Source organism: Ambystoma mexicanum, chromosome 12 (assembly GCF_040938575.1).
Source record: "Ambystoma mexicanum isolate Mex_15411 chromosome 12, UKY_AmexF1_1, whole genome shotgun sequence".
Taxonomy (NCBI): Eukaryota; Metazoa; Chordata; class Amphibia; order Caudata; family Ambystomatidae; genus Ambystoma; species Ambystoma mexicanum.
This window is the reverse complement of record NC_090936.1, coordinates 691947476-691963930: the sequence shown is the minus strand read 5'-3', so window position 1 is coordinate 691963930 and position 16455 is coordinate 691947476. Positions and strand designations below refer to the sequence as shown.

General features: G+C 43.3%; 1 protein-coding gene across 1 annotated transcript in view; it reads right to left on the bottom strand.

Annotated features, from left to right (window-relative positions):
- Window positions 1-15552, bottom strand: part of GTSE1 (G2 and S-phase expressed 1) — a 1052868-nt gene extending 1037316 nt beyond the window's left edge. The window contains exon 1 of the mRNA XM_069629229.1: window positions 14832-15552. Within this exon, the coding sequence (XP_069485330.1) occupies window positions 14832-14987 (156 nt within the window). The 5' untranslated portion in view covers window positions 14988-15552. The remainder of the gene's footprint in view (window positions 1-14831) is intronic.
- Window positions 15553-16455: the final 903 nt, after the last annotated feature.

Sequence of the window (16455 nt, the reverse complement as noted above, 5' to 3'; positions counted from 1 at the left end):
AGATCAACGCAGCCTCCATCGCCAGAGCTATTCTGCTATCACGCCTGGACTACGGAAATGCGCTGTTATTGGAAGCATCAAAAAGGGAGCTAGCTAAATGCCGGGTCATGCAAAACGATGCCGTTCGCATCATTAAAAGGAAGAAACAAAAGGACATATATCGGACAGTAGGAGGGACTTACACTAGCTCAGAATCGAGGATAGAGTCAAATTTAAAGTGCTAACGATTGTCCATTGATGCCTCTTTGGAAAGTCGCCTGCCTACTTTAAGAAGCACTTCTCCTGGTATGCACCCCGTAGAGGCCTAAGATCTGCTGATACTGGCCTCCTAAACATCCCAGAAGCCAAACGGGCATCAGGAAGGGGCAAATCCTTTCCCGTCAAAGCATCCAAATACTGGAATGAGCTCCCCAGGCAACTAAGACAACAAGGAAACTACGCTACCTTCAGGAAAGCTCTGAAAACTAGACTTTTCCAATAACTTAGCGCAGCGAATTATCGAGAGACATAAATTGCAAAGGACCAAAACTGCGCTTCACCGCGCCCTGATGCCTGCGGGCTTTTGGCGCGTAACAAGCATAAAGTAAAGTAAAGTAAAGTAAAGGTACTCTAAGTCCTGCCGTGAGTTAAAAAAAAGTCTTAAAACCCATTTGTTCAACTTAGATCCAGATTAGGTACCTAGAGAGCTGTTCTCTAGAGCTTAGACCAGGCCTTTTGTACCATGACCTACAATTTGTTCTGTATGTCTTGTTTTGTCTTTCGTGCGCTTTGAGGCCCATGGATGAGTAGCACTTTATAAAAACTATAAATAAATAAATTCATAGTGGACATCCTTCAACCGGGTTCACATCTGTCAACACACTGTTTCTCTGAACTTTAGACTTTGCCCCTTCTCCCTGGCATCCCTCGGTCGTGTTCACTCTTGCCGTTTCTTTTACACCGTTCAATGTTGGTGGGATTCGCTTCCCTTGTTTCCTTTCACACAGTTTGTAGATCAAAGTCTTTCGATTGTACAGGGATTTTGCTGGACCCTCAGTATGATCATTTTGACCTATTTTGGTGTCCCTCCTATGGCCATCTGTATTTTCTATCAGATGGGGATCGACCAGAGTCCCTTGAGTTAGCACAAACATGGTCCGGTTTGCCTCGGTAGCTGATCTCCCCTTAACACTTTTACAGTTCTTTCATAGTTCATTGAACTTGGTTCAAACTTGCCACTTTGCGATTCTCAATCAACACAGCCTGGTTCTTATCGGTTCTCGCCTCGATTTACGGGCTGTGATGAATCACTTGGCTTTCCTCTACATTGGAGTCAAGGCCGGTACCTCGGCTGCAGGAGCGTCCTCGCTCCTGCTTATGGGCGTAGGCTTGCCCCGTGTACCGTTGACATCCGCTGCCAGACACTTGTGCTATTGTTCGTGGTCATAGGCTCTCTTCTACGAAGGTCCTGCGGGCCTGGGGCAAAAAGGGCAAGGTCACTTCTCTTCCTCACCACCCTTTCGATTCCTGCCGCCTTTCTCCTTCTCTTGAACTGCCGCACCTGGTTAGCTGTCTTGTCGTGCTGTCCGCGGTGCTTGTGTTGTGCTCTCCTGCTCCACCTTTTATCCCTATGGGGAAAAGAAAGGGCCGTCAGGTGTGTGTGCTTTAAGTCAATTGCCTGACTTTGCCTGACCCATGTGTCGAGATATGTCAGGTAAACAGACTTATTACAAGTCTGCTTTTTTCTACATCAGGGAAAAGTGTTGGTGTTGAATAAAGGGGAGCAGTAGAGTTTCTACATGTTCTGCATTGTAGGATGGGGATAATGTGTTATTGGGAATTTTCGTTTTCGTATTGGAAAGGGGAAGGGTTGGAATGTCAGACTATCCTACGGGACGGGATAAGGAAGGTTTGTGAAATGGACGAGAATGACCGGGATGGAGAACAGAACATAGGGGATTGTGGGATAGTAGTGCTCTGTACTAGTAGATTGGGTCTTCGGGACAAAATAACTACAAGAATGTGGAAAGGAATGCCCGGGGTTGTTTGAATAAGATGCAAGCAGGTTAGAGATCTTAGAGGATGGGTTTTGTATGGAGGGTCTATTGGATCTGCATAGGAGAGATTTAATGGAGGGGGCAGATCAGATCTATTGTAACCTAGTAAGGCCTCAGGGATCTCGTCCTCTTTTTCCCCCTCGGTACAGTACCGCGCCTCACCTTGGATATCCTCTCAAGCATAACCCTAGTTTCCCTCACCCAGGTGATCCTCCCCCACTGGTCCACTCCCAGGAACTGGATCCAACAGCAATGACTGTGTCCTGGCCACCTGGATAAGGGATTCCTGGGTTCTACTGGGAGAATATCCTTAGGTTTCTCACATGCCCTTCCACTATGCTGGTTGGACAGGGTGTGTCATGGGGAAATTCTACCAGGGAACACCTAGACTGTTGGTCCAAGCCTTCCTGCATATTATCGGGATTGTCACTGGTGTGATTTTTAACCCTTTCCTGAGCATCTATCAACTCTTCTTCTATATTGTCGGGGCAGACTTCCAGAGTGTGGCCCCACTCTCCACAGAATAGACACTGTTCAAATTGAGAGGTTTCTAACTCATCTAGAGAAACATTAGATATTGACCCTCTTCTGCTGTTATTCAGGGGGATAAAAAACATTGGTGTGCAGCCTTTCCATTGAAATAATTTCCATTGAATCATTATCCATCGAAATTCATTAATTGAAATGCTTTTCCATCGAAAAGCATATTCATTGAATGAATTTTGATGGATTTCCAACTCAAACATTCCTTTATAATAGATGTATAGATGTTTGGGTTGGAAATTCAATGCGTCGAGGAAAGGGTTACATTTTGAAAATGGGGTTGGGGGGATTCCCTCAGGGTTAGAAGGGTTTGGGGGGATCCACCCAATAAACACCACAAGTTAGAGGGAGCTATCCAGTGCTGAAATACATTATAGATTTCAGATCTGGACAAGGGTTACTTTTTTTAAATGGGGCTTGCAGGAGGGTTTGGGCAGTGACGCCTGGGTGTTAGGGGGTTTGGGGGGAACCCCCCAATGAACAATAAACACCACGAGTTAGAGGGAGCTGTCCAGTGCTGAAATACATTATAGATTTCAGCATTGACTGGTGTAGTGTGCACTTTTATTTTATTATCTAGGACTGGGGACCTTTATTTTATTTTATCGGACCCCCCAATAAAGTAAAAGTGCACACTACACAAGTGTAAGAGTCATCTCCCTCTACTCAGATTTCTACAGTGTTTCCTCCCCTGAACTTCCCTCTTCCTCTGTGCTCAAATTGGGGAAATGGGATGCTTCCTGTAAATCTTTCCCTCTTTTCTGGAATGAGGTTGCGAGTGAATTCTCTAGTGACAGGATTTTGTACTTCTGTTGCCAAGAAATATGATGATCTATCAAGGGTTCTACTTTTAATGTTGCAGGGTTTGGGTCTTCAGGGGAGAGGAAGGGATAGTTTATTGAAGGCTTATCAAATTCACCTGGGTTTTTAGGGTTTCTCTCAGGTGCAGAGTTCCATAGGTTCTCATATGTAAGAGTTTCTAGTACTTCACCCCGCTGAATAGTTTTGGAAAGGGAAGAAAAGTTGAGTACAGCCAATTGCGGCTAATTTTTGCATGATATAAAGGGAAAGATCTCTATGCCCCACATTTTGACGGGTACCACATACATGGCAGAGGTGGTACAAGAACCCACCCGTAAGCCCAGGGATATCACAATTGTATCTCTTTCTGGGATGAGGTAGTTGTAGGGACATCAGAGGTTATAGCTATTTTCCTCTATCATTTTTCGGTCGGGAAAAATAGCTTGAGAGGTCAAGGGGAAGAATTGGACTCCCATTTTCTGTTCTAAGGGCTGGAAGGGAGAGGTCATACTTTCCATTGATTTCTCACCATTGATAGGTTTGATAGGGTTTGTGTTTTGATTCTAAGACTTCTCAGAATAGGGCATGGAAATCTGTATTTAGATTCTCTTCATTTAACAGGGTTCTCCAACTATTATCAATTGGATCATATCCCACTCTGACACCATATGTAAGGAACTCATGGTGTCAACAAGTAAGACAGACACAAATAATCACAGTTCAAGGGTGTTTATTGAACAATGAATGCGGTATGCAGGTTGGAAAAACACCTAAACCTAAATCTAAGATGGGAGCAAGCGTCGACCATCAAATGAAAAATAAGGCAGTCCTAGTGGCGCTGTGTCAAAAAAAGGGGCCCATACTAAGAAACCTATTGTCAAACCTTACAACAAATACAATACAAGGATGTGGGATAGTTCTCAAGAAAAGAAAGAAGTGTTCTCAAATAATATGTCAGGATGCGGTAGCTTGGGTCTCCCTTCCCCACGTTTTGAGCACAGGGTAAGATGGGAGCTTGTAGCACAGGACACTCTCGGGCCTCTCTAGCACTAGAGGACAGTTTCAATTGCAGCTCTCAGGACTATCAATGGCCAAGTCTCATTTCCTTTGAAAGTCTCTTCCCTTTGTGGGCCTGACGTGTTCAATATACTTCAAACAAAAAGTTCCTTTAACCAAATGAACGTTTGCTAGGGTGATAATTGGTGAGATAATTCCTAGATGAACGAACATCCAGGGTCTCTATAGGCAAAGAAGCGGCAGATCCCATCCCAGTCCCCATCGGAGTACCATAATGATCGTGCCTATCACCCACACTCTATAATGCATATACCAAGCTCCTCTTCTCAGCTCTTGACGACATGGGTGTCATCTACACCAACTTTGCAGATGGCACCCAAATCCTCATACCTCTCTCAGGGAACTACTCCCACGACACACTGACCATCAATAAAATCTATGCCAAAATACAACACTGGATGGCCTTAAATAGCCTTTGCCTCAACGATGAGAAGACAGAGATTCTCATCGTAGGCTCCCAAACCAAAATATATGCTCTACACCATGATTACTCAGCCATCAACATCGATGGTACCATGATACCTGTACTTAAGCAAGTCAAAACTCTGGGAGTTTACATTGACGCCAACCTCACTATGACCAAACATATAAACACTCTTTCATCTACCACCGCTTACACCGCCAAACTAATAGAACTAAGCCGGCAATTCCCGACACCAACAAACTGCATCACCCTAGCCAGGGTGTTGATTTTATCAAAGCTCGACTATTGAAATGTCTTACTACTCGGAACTTCAAATGCCAACCTCAACAAACTTCAACTTATACAAAATAAAGCACTATGAGCCGCACTAGGCATAAAAAAATTCGACCACATCTCCAAGATAAGAAGAGATTCCCATTGGCTACCCATCAAAGCCTGAATCATCTTCAAAACATTATGCATCACATTCAAATGCTATTACAATAAAGCACCCATTTACCTGAACAATGACATTGCTAAAAAAGAATTTGCCCGAGTGCTCAGATCCAACAACCAACTGCTAATGGCAACACCCCGCTATAGCAAATCCAGAGCCGTGGGTAGCAGTTTCAATGCCTAGCCTCCAAACATTGGAATTCCCTCCCGTTCAGCATCAAAAAAGAAGAATCACTCACTGCCTTCAAAAACTGCTAAAAACCTGGTTATTCAACCAATAACAATGAAATCGTACTTCCCTTAACTTGTAAATAAAGCCACTTTCTTCCTGTGCTAATGCTCTCTTCAACTCCAACACTGTAAATACTCCTGTTGTACTAATGATCACCGTAATTCTGTAAAAATGTAAACTTGCTGTATATTTGATCATGACATTGTATATTTCTGTAATCTGTGTACCTACCATTTTACTAAGCTGTCTGTAACCTCGCCGTGATACCTCAGGGTCTGGGCGTGTAACAAATGTAATACATAAATAAATAAAATAAATAATGGTTCACCCCTGGGTCCCCCTCTTCTGTGCACTGACCCTTCTCAATTTTTAATCACAGTTCATGTAGGGTGATGGCTTCACCCCTGGGTCCCCCTGTTCTGGGTGCTGACCCCTCATGTACTGTATTCCACAAATGATATAACAGTTCCTTTATCAATCAACTTTGGGTGATAGCTTCACCCCTGGATCTCCTTCGGTCGTGCTCGGACCCCTCTTCTCTTTAGGTACTTGGTTGATGGCTTCACCCCTGGATCTCCCTCGGTTAGGCTCAGACCCTCCTTCTCTTTAGGTAGTTGGGTGATGGCTTCACCCCTGGATCTCCCTCGGTCGGGCTCGGACCCCTCTTGAATTTTGCAGGATTTCTCCTCCCTTAGTTTCCTTTCACACAGTTTGAAGATCAAAGTCTTTCGATTGTAAATGGATTGTACCCTCTGGTCTTTCACATACCCTTCCCCTATGCGATGGGACGGATCTGTTTCACAGGGGAACCATGAAAGGAAATCCACATTGCTCTGATCTTTTCCTTTCCGATGTTCTGCTGTGAAACAGTATGGTTGTAAGTCCAGGAACCATCGCATAACACGTAGGTTGGATTCCTTTCGCTGACTTAGCCAGACAAGGGGAGAATGATCAGTAAGTAGGACACATTTTCTTCCCGAGAGGTAATGAGCACCACACACTGTGGGTAATAATAAGCAGCGCTCAGATACCCGAGGGTTCGTAGCGCTATATAAAATGCTAAATTAATTAATTAATGTTTGCGATAAAGGATGGCTAACACTTCTAATTCTAACACTGAATAGTTATTTTCTCTGGGAAATAATTTGCGACTGGCAAACAACATGGGGTGTTCTAAGCCATTGTGTATTTGAGGCAATACAGCCCCCAGTCCAGTCAGAGAGGCGTCAGTCTGGTATATAAACTCTTTCGAGAAGTCTGCCACTTTTAATATGGGATTTTGACACAAAGTTTGTTTGAAACTATCATAACAGACTCCATCCTCATCGGTCCAACAAACCTTTTTGAGGTTCATCGTTCTTTAGTTTGTCAGTCAGTCACAATGTTTTTTCTAAGAAATTGGGGACAAACCTTCGATAGTGTCCCATCAGACCCAACAATGCCCTAAATTCTCCTTTGGTCTTAGGTGTTAGCGCATTTAGAACAGCTTTTACTTTCTCTTTCTGAGGCTGTATACTGCCATTTCCTACAAAAAAGCCTAGATGTTATACAGCCGATTGAGCTAGCTTATATTTTCCAGCATTAGCTGTCAGCCTGGCTTCTCGTAGGGCTCTCATAATGGTGTAAAGATGATGGAGATGATCTTCCCATATTTGGCTATAAATAATTTAAGGGACTCATGGTGGCAGCAGTAAAGACAGACACAAGTGATCACAGTTCAAGGGTGTTTATTTAAACATTATGCAGGTTGGAGAAACGCCTAATCTAACGTAAATCTAAGATGGGAGCAACCTTTCACCATCAAATGAAAAATAAGGCAGTCCTTGTGGGGTCTGGTAAAAAACAAAAGGGCCTATACCAAAAAACCTATTGCCAGTCCTTACAACTAATATAGAAAGAGTGTGGGATAAGGTTTACAATAAAAAAAATTAGTGTTTACAAATAATAAGTCAGGATGTGTTAGCCAGGGGTCTCCCTTCCCCATGTTTTGAGTACGGGATAAGGTGGCACTTCTGAGCACAACACGCGCTCGAGCTTTCGCAGCACAAGCTGACAGTTCTGTTTTCGTTTTCAGCTGCCAGGTTCTTTGATGGATACGTTTCTTTTTTTTTTTATTGTTCATTTGTATACGGTTCACAAAGAAACCTTTACAAAACATCCAATCAGACAGAACACAAACATTATACATCTAATAAAAAGCTAAAAGAGAAAAGGACGTACTTTTCCAATACATGTCGTCAAAATCAGAATTAAAATCATTCGATATACAAAAACAGATTACATATAAATACACAAGATGAGTTAAACATATCAGAAATGAAATAATACATAAAAAAAGTGATGATATAATCAATCATCTTATTGCATTAACATATGAACATAGATCAAAGATACTGATTTGTACCTACATTCATAAGCGCTATATCTGGGTCATATGAGTTATTATTTCTTCTAATTTGCGCAAGTATCTACACAGTGCAAGTATCAAGCGTGTACTGTCTCCTCTCATAGCACGTTCCCAGAATGATTGTCGTGCAACAAGTGTTAAATCTGGGCAAGAATCGCCCATTAACTGCGCTCTACTATTTTCGAAATATGAACAATACACCACTAATGTTTTATTGTTTCATCTTGGGAGGCAATAAGACAAAATCGACATGAACTGATTTTCCCTTGTGATAGAGGAAGTTTATAGTGCACACGCTCTAGGCTCAGTAATTGGTTTAATTTAAACCTCATGTAAGTACGACAGACCCAAGGACAAGGACATTTAAGTATATATGCAGAATGAATATCTATTTTTCTTTCAAATGTAGCATAGTCCTTATAAGTTTTATATCTATAATTAGTATCAATAGTTAGGATCCAATCCATTTCGTACAGTTTGGTTTTCACATTCGGGAGACCCATGATTAAATCATCAGAAGACGAATTTATGTGTGCAAGAATATCCTGCATTTGATTAGCGAAAAACACAGGCGAAGGAACCTTTTGGGCTAACAAAAGCACATTGAGATTTTGGTACAAAGAATTACGTGAAGGCACCAAGCTTTTACCATACATGGCTAGCTTCCGGCAGGTATATCTTGCGGAGAGCGATAAGAGGCCAAGTTCATGACGAACTATAGAATTCGGAACGGCAGATGCTAGTCCCAGCGTGGACTTCCCAATGTGGCCTTGTATCCTGTTTAAGATCTCATCGAGATTTAATAAACGCAAATCTAGGACAAACAATAATGTGGGCTCTACTTTAAGGGTATAAAAATCTAGCACATGGACTAATGAGAATTTTCCATATTTCCCAATGATGATTCTCATCTGAGACAGTAATTGACAAACTTTTGCTTTAAGCCCGATTGTCCATGATTTTAAAGAGTTTGTATCTGCTGATTGGTACCCCGGATACCGTAGAGATGGGACTTGAAGGATGTTTTGGCCAGCCATAGAACATTTATACAGTTTTGGTCGTTTTTTATTAGCAAAGAAGATAACATTGAATTTTGCAGAATTTGCTTGTAAATTATGGGCAGTTGCAAACTCATGAAAGACATTAAGTTTTCGCTGCAAGCCTGCAGGTGTTCTGTCAAGTAGAATGATGTCATCAGCGAAGCAAAGCCAATGTAGGTGTAGGGTTGCTAGTCTAGCTGGATACATCGCTGTCTATCGCATATGTAAAGGTTAAAAAGTGTGGCTGCTAAGTTGCAGCCCTGCTTCACCCCTGTCATAGTAGGAATCTGGGCAGTGATGGCACCCTCCTGATTGAGGCAAATCTGAAATGATGTATTTGTATGTAATAATGCGATCAACTGTACCAATCTACGTGGAAAGCCTAACTTCAACATTTTACACCACAAGACTTCTCTCATTACTGCATCGAAAGCAGACAAAAGATCAAATGCTGCCGCATATATTGGGCCTGTTTTGGCGATTTGTGCCATCGCCAACAAGTGTGCTAGCACCACAGCATAGAGAGAGGTGCTCATGTTTTTTCTAAAGCCCACTTGATATCTTGAGTAAATATTATTCTCAACAATGTATCTTTCCAGATGTTTAAGTAAAAGAATAGCAAATATCTTTGCAGCAGCATCTATTAGGGCAATCAGACTAAAATTAATTGGGTCATGGGGATCACCTTTCTTATGAATGGGGATAATAATAGCATTACACCATGATACAGGAATTTTCGTTGATCGAAGGATGTAATCGAATTTGGTGCAAAGTATAGCCGCCCAGAATTGCGGATCAGATTCTATGATGCAAGGTGGTATGCCATCTGGGCCTGTCTACTTCGAGTTCTTCATTCGTCCGATCGCCCTCAGGATCTGCTATCGAGAATAAAAGATCATCAACATTCACCGAATTTGAAATTGCAGAGTCCCAAAATGCAAACTGTGCAGGTAGACTACATTTTGTTGAAATATACATTTTCCAAACATCTGCAGAGATACTAGAGCCTAAGTTCATACTGCCTGAATTACAGGTACCTCTCAAAATAGACCATGTGTTGCGGACGTCCCATTTACAGAGCAGTATGAGAAGCCTCTGATTGTCAGCACAGTGTTTTTGATGTTTAATAACTTTTAGTTGATTCCTATACGTTTGTTTAATATCATGTTTTCAGAGAAGGTACTCTTCTTGAGAGATGGAAGCCCTGGTGAAGGCTTTTAGGGCTGCATTCTTATATCTTTTGTGTTGAGCTAGCTCTGCATTGAAAGGGATCTTGTGCACCAGAGCTTTGTTCTTAGCTACCCGAACCAGCTCAAAAAGATGTGATTTAATTATAAGTGAATTCCATTCCTCCCTTTCTTGGGGAGAGATAGCAAGTAATTTGTTGTCGTATACGCGCCATGTATCCCTGTTAATTAGATATGTAAGATGCCTACATAGCTTGGGCGACCAATAGACAGTGCATTCTGCGATCGGACTGGATAAGCGGCAAATCTGGTTTACGGGAAAGAAGTAACAACCGTGTGTTAATGCACAGGTTAATAGGATTGTGATTGCCATTCGAGGTAGATACAATCCAAATAGGATTGACCAAAGGAAGTAAGTTTGCTGATATAAAACAATAATCAATACAGGATGAGGCTGCTCCTCTTTTCCAGGTAACCATAGCGGAGCCAGGATTGAAGTTGACCAAGTGCAAATTCCAATAGTCAAAGTATTGTAGCCATACTTCCCCTAGGCGGATTGATTCAGAGCTGGAGCCAACCCCCAGCAAGTTGGAGTTGTTACTCACAGCTCTATTACATGTTGCATTGAAATCGCTGCCAAAAATGATGTAATAGTCAGGATTGTTAAGCAAGGCCTCTTCAAGTACTAGATCTAGTACATCAAAACATTCCTGAAGAGTATTTTTAAAGGATTAAAATAAATACATATGATCAAAAAGACCCAAGCAGGAGAACTCATCTTTTGGCATTCTACTGCCAAAATGTCATATTGAGAACCGATCACTTTGGAGTTGGCATTGTTATTTAATAATATAGCAATTCCCCCCGAAGGTCGGCCCGCCAGCCTTGCCTTCGCAGGGTGAGAAAAGGTGGTAAAGCCATCTAAATCAAACGAGTGGGTGCACATGGTTTCCTGGATGAGATAAATTGCGGGGATTTCATCACAGTGTAAAGATTCAAGCCAAGATTTTAGATTCAAATAACCACAACAATTCCATGAAGTAATTGTGAAAAAATCAAGGCTACGTTTGCTTGGCCGTTTTTGAAATTTCAGATATAGTGGCCAACAGTGTACCTAGCAAAGTAAGGTTGGCAGCGTTGGTCAACAATGCAGTCAGTTGTGGTGTTACGTCACTGTTAGAACTAGAAGTGTCGGAAATTGGCATGTCCATCGAAACTGGTTTGGCAACAATGGGTAATGGCGCATCAAGAAAATCATTTGCCTCTTCTATTGAGTTAAACATACAAAGCGTTAGGCCTCGATTCTCAAAGTCCTCCCTTTGAGACCATATTAGAAGCAAAATGTTCAGTAAATATCTGCCAGAAATCATGCAATGATTGTTAAGGTTGGACAAACCAATCCACTCTATATCATCTGATATGAATGCCCTTAGTTGGGGACTATATTTAAAGGTAGTGAAGAGAAACGAACAATTGATTCTTTGTTGCCCATTCTTGGTTGGATCACTTGTCCAGCCTAATATATTGGGCATATCGATGGAGAAGTCACTTTCTTCAGTAGTCCCATCCAAGTGTACCTTGAGAGCAGGCACAAATGAGGGCAAATCTGAAGAATCCTTTACTATAATACGTGAAGGATTATGGGGGGCTGAGACAACAGGAATGTTCCTAACAGGGATGGATTTTTTGATGTTGGGTGAGTTTTTACAGCTTGAGTAGGAAGATGCGAACCATGTATTGGAGAAGCTACGTCAACCACTTGTGTAAGTGGGTTTGCGGACGAAGGTTTAGAAAGTAGTACAGTGCTAGACTGAATTTTGTTCCCAGATCCAGGTTTTTTTATAGATGTAATTGGATAGAACTGCAATAGTTGACTTTGAATAGTCTTTTCCGTTCCAGTGGGATTATCAAGAGGAAGTGAAGATGGACTAAGCGTTTTTACAACCGTAGTACTAGTGCTTGATGTGGATGGAGTTAGAGAAGGTAAAGTAGGAATCAACATAACATTTTCTGAAGCTAGGAGATTATTTTTTTATTGTTTTTTTAGATTTCTTTTGTTTTCCATTATCCCTCGTGTTTGCTCATATTTAGGAGTCATTTCGATTAATCATTTAATTGTTCCAAGTCAATGATTGGATCATCGTTGGAAGGAAGGGGCAATATATCTTTGTCGCCAGATTTTAAGTCGGGCAAGTTTTGGGATTTTTTTGCTTGAGACTTTATTGTCACATTGTTATTACATTTTGATGTGTTATTGCGTTTAAGCGCTCTTGCATGAGCGGGTTTAAAATTGCGGGAATATAATCTCATGTGAGGTTTCAGGGCGGGGATCCCAGAGGAGGTTGCCTATACTGTGGGCAAAGATGTATTCTGTTTATTCAACTCTTCTATGGCCTCAATAAGGGCTATTTTGGTCCAAATTTAATTGTGGTAAAGTGGTAAGATTAGGAGCGAGATTAAGATTGATATCCCTTTTGATCCCCTGAGCAATATTCCTTTTGGTTGTCAGGAATCTAAAGACATCATCTAATTATGGTGCGTTAAGTTTAACGGCGTCAAGTAGTGGGACGGCGCCAGAAATTAAGTGTGCGCAGTCGTCTATCGGCCCCACCGAAACCACTTGAGCATAGGTTCCTGAAGCCGTATTCAAAAGTACCCCATTCTCTAATGTTTGAGTCGAATTCGAGTTGGTGTGTATTGATGGGGAGGGGGTTTATGAGCTTTTGCTATTAGTGAATCTAATGTAAGCATTTTCTGAACTTGAAAATTCGCATGTGCAAGCATAAAGCCCCCCCCAATTTACTGATCTTCCCAGATGATAGGTCACCAATCACATGTTTAATATAGTCCAAGTTCTCATGTGTCTTTTCGTGTCCTTTATCTAAGAGATTGAGTATCCATGAGATCACTGGATACTCAGAAGCATCCTCTTGTGTGGATGGGTTGACAGTTTGATTATTAACACGGTCGGGAAGGTTAGTTTGCTCATAATTGGGATGGGGCGAAAGTGTATGATCAAGTATCTTATTGCCAAAATCAATTTTTGGAAATGAAATATGATGCACAGGAGTTGGGGAACTTGTGGAGTGATAATGTGGTTTTGCGACATTGGGAGTCTTATGAATTGATATGTTATGGTCAGCAGTGACTTCTTGAATACTATGGAGACAAACCTCTTCCACCTCAGAGGGAAGCACAAACGTGGGGGAAGAAGGTCCCAGTGAGACACAACAGTGCTTATTCCATTCGGATTGCACAGTTAGAGACAAATTAGAAACATCAGAAATACACGTGCCATATAGGGGACTGCCTTGAAAATATCATTTGTCTTTAGTCAGGGATACTGTGGACATAGAGCCAAAAGTATGCACAGTCGACGTTTTGTCACCGAATTGGCCACAAAGAGTAAGGTCTTTGTCGCCCATATATGGCAACTTCACTAGCGGCACTAACTTCATGCTGTTGTTCGGTTCTACAGCTAAAGATTGAAGGCTGTATGGGGCAGTTTCAGAATCCATAACCCGTTCACCATGCATAGTATAATCCGAGCGAGGGGGATAGATTAAGACTTCGTCTTCCCTCTCATATGATGCATGGAATTGAATAGGAGCAGTCATATTGAGACTAGAGATCAAGCGCTTTTCATTCAAGCATTTCCCCCTGCAAAGACTCCCAACCATATTGGCAGGAAGAACGCAGGTCAATTACAAACTATTAACCAATCAGGAATCAGCGCTATATTGAACACAAAACCGGTTTACACGTAAGTCATACAGTAGTTCCACTGACAATAAACAAATGATGTAGATTAAGTGGTATGTTAGTGATATATAAATATTGCTCAGTCAGAAACGTATTACCATCCAGTGATTACTCACATACCGTACTGGAAGCCTCAGGGAGTCATACTGCAGCTCAATTGAATAGATTGTGTTAAACATGACACATTTAGGTCATAAGTCTTAGTAAAGCGTGAATAGGTCAATATATAACAGAACAATTCAAATAGATCTCGCTTGTTGAGGCGAACACACTGAAAGATGCAATATTATCAAACTTTGAACACTTAAGTCTGAGTGAATACTTCACGTGGCCAGTATAATCACTGATCTCTGTTTAGATACAGCATATAGAATAGACAACTCAGGCGGTAAGGGGTTTACGGCGCCGTAAACAGCGCCGACCCTTACCGCCTGAGTACGAGGTCCCTTAGCGCCATGGCGGATTTAACACCTGCTTTTAGCAGGTGTTAAAATCCATGGCGCTAAGGGACCATGGAGTTAATTACGCCACCGTAATTTACGGTGGCGTAATTAACGCCTTCCCCACTCCCATTATGCCCTATGGGGCAAAAATGGGAATGGGGAAGGGTAAATGGGGATTGGGGACTTACCGCCCCGCCAAACTCGGAATGGGGCGGTAAGTCCGCCAACCACCATGGCGTAAACGTAGTTTACGCCATGGTGGTAAAGTCACGGCCCAGGCGGTAACTTACCGCCTGGGTCGTAATGAGGCAGCACAATACCATCAAAGTTTTGGTGTCACGCCACTATGTATATCAATGCAGTTCCAATACGTGCAACATATTCAAAACGACATTGCATAATAAGTAAAAGATGAAAAAAAGAATCTGACTGAAGGAGCCCTACCCACCACACCGCCACCACACCGCCGAACAGCCAAACAGCCAGACATTTCCTGGACACTTCCCGGATGCGGTTACGTTTCTTTTTAGCAGGTGGGGCGCTGTTGCGCATCTGGAAAATGGCTGCCACCTGAAAAGGTGCGATGTCCTTTGTAATCATCCTGCTTCATTGAGACCCCATTGTGGCAGAGATCTCAGTCCCTAAAAGGGGTGGCATTGATCAGTGCCGCTCTGGATCCTTGAAGTCCCTCTGTGTGAGACCTCTGGCTTCTGGACCTGCTGTGGGCAGCGTGGAGCACACTGCGCCTCTGTGCGGGCTCCCTGTGGCCACCGGGCCGTCTGTGCGGTCACGGGAGCCCAGGTGCCCCCTCGGCCCCCACCCCTCTGGCTCATTGTGAATGTGGCACCCGGCTGGGCATGGGTCCTCCCCCCGGCATTCCGATGGGGACCCCGGCTGTGCTCAGAGTCAGGAGGAGGAGCCCTGCACTGTAGTACTGTGCCGGTCCCAAGCAGCTTTACCTGACTCCTCGTCCAGGAAGGGAGCCGGACGCGGGCACTTGGAAGCTCCGCGCTGCAACCCTGCTCGCCATCTGCACCAGAGTACGCATCCTGAGTTTCCCAGATGGTGGTAGCTGGTTCATGTATAAAGGAGAGACACTGGAATATCAGCCATCAGTGAGTAAAGTGAGAGGCGAGCGCAAATCCACGGCAGCAAGTATTATCTCCTGTAATGGTGTACACCCTCCCCTCTCCACCCCCTGATATTATTACAAAAGAATCTGCTGGGATCCCCCTTATCACCCCCTAACATTATTGCAACAAATTCTGATGAGATCTCATTTGGGGCATGGGGGGTCATTATATGGTACTGCAAGCTGCAAGTCGTAATCACAGCACATTCTCCCGAAGACAATGGGGGTCATTACGAGGTTAGAGGTTATGGAAAAACTATGCCGGTAAGGGATTATCGACACCGCATACCGCTCCGGGCTATTCCGACTCAACAACCTGGTATTAGCACCACCACTGATACCGTGCTCCCCCGTACCTACATGCGCGCGGGCATGTGGCCCTTCGGTCCAGCAATATCGGGATGGCGCTAACAGGAGGACATCACAAGTGAGGCAGACATGCAAATACCGGCATCATGAAGGCAGTAATAAGGGATACCGGGATGCCGGCAATACCGACATCGCGAACCACCCACAAACAGCAATGTGCAGTGTTCCCAACTGCCACAGGTGCACACAATCAGCACAGGTGGAGGCAATGGAGTCTGGCCCAGCACAAAACGAGCACACCCGCACACCACACCCCTTTGCACACCAAAATGATTCCACTTGTAGTAGCAATACAGGGGCTGGAGGACATGCTTGCATTGCTACACTAGCAACAACAACAGGTACCACAGAGGAGACGCAGGAGGAGAAGGAGGGTGAGACAGGCCCAGCAAGCCCCACCAGTGCAGCCAGTGGTACCACGCAGGCAGCCCCCAATCCCTCGCATCAGAGCCAGTCCTTTCAACCTAACCCTTGAGCAGATCCACACCCTGTACTGTCTGGACCGGGACACCATCACCACCATTGTGGACATGATACACAACGACATTGTCATCCTGATCGAAATGC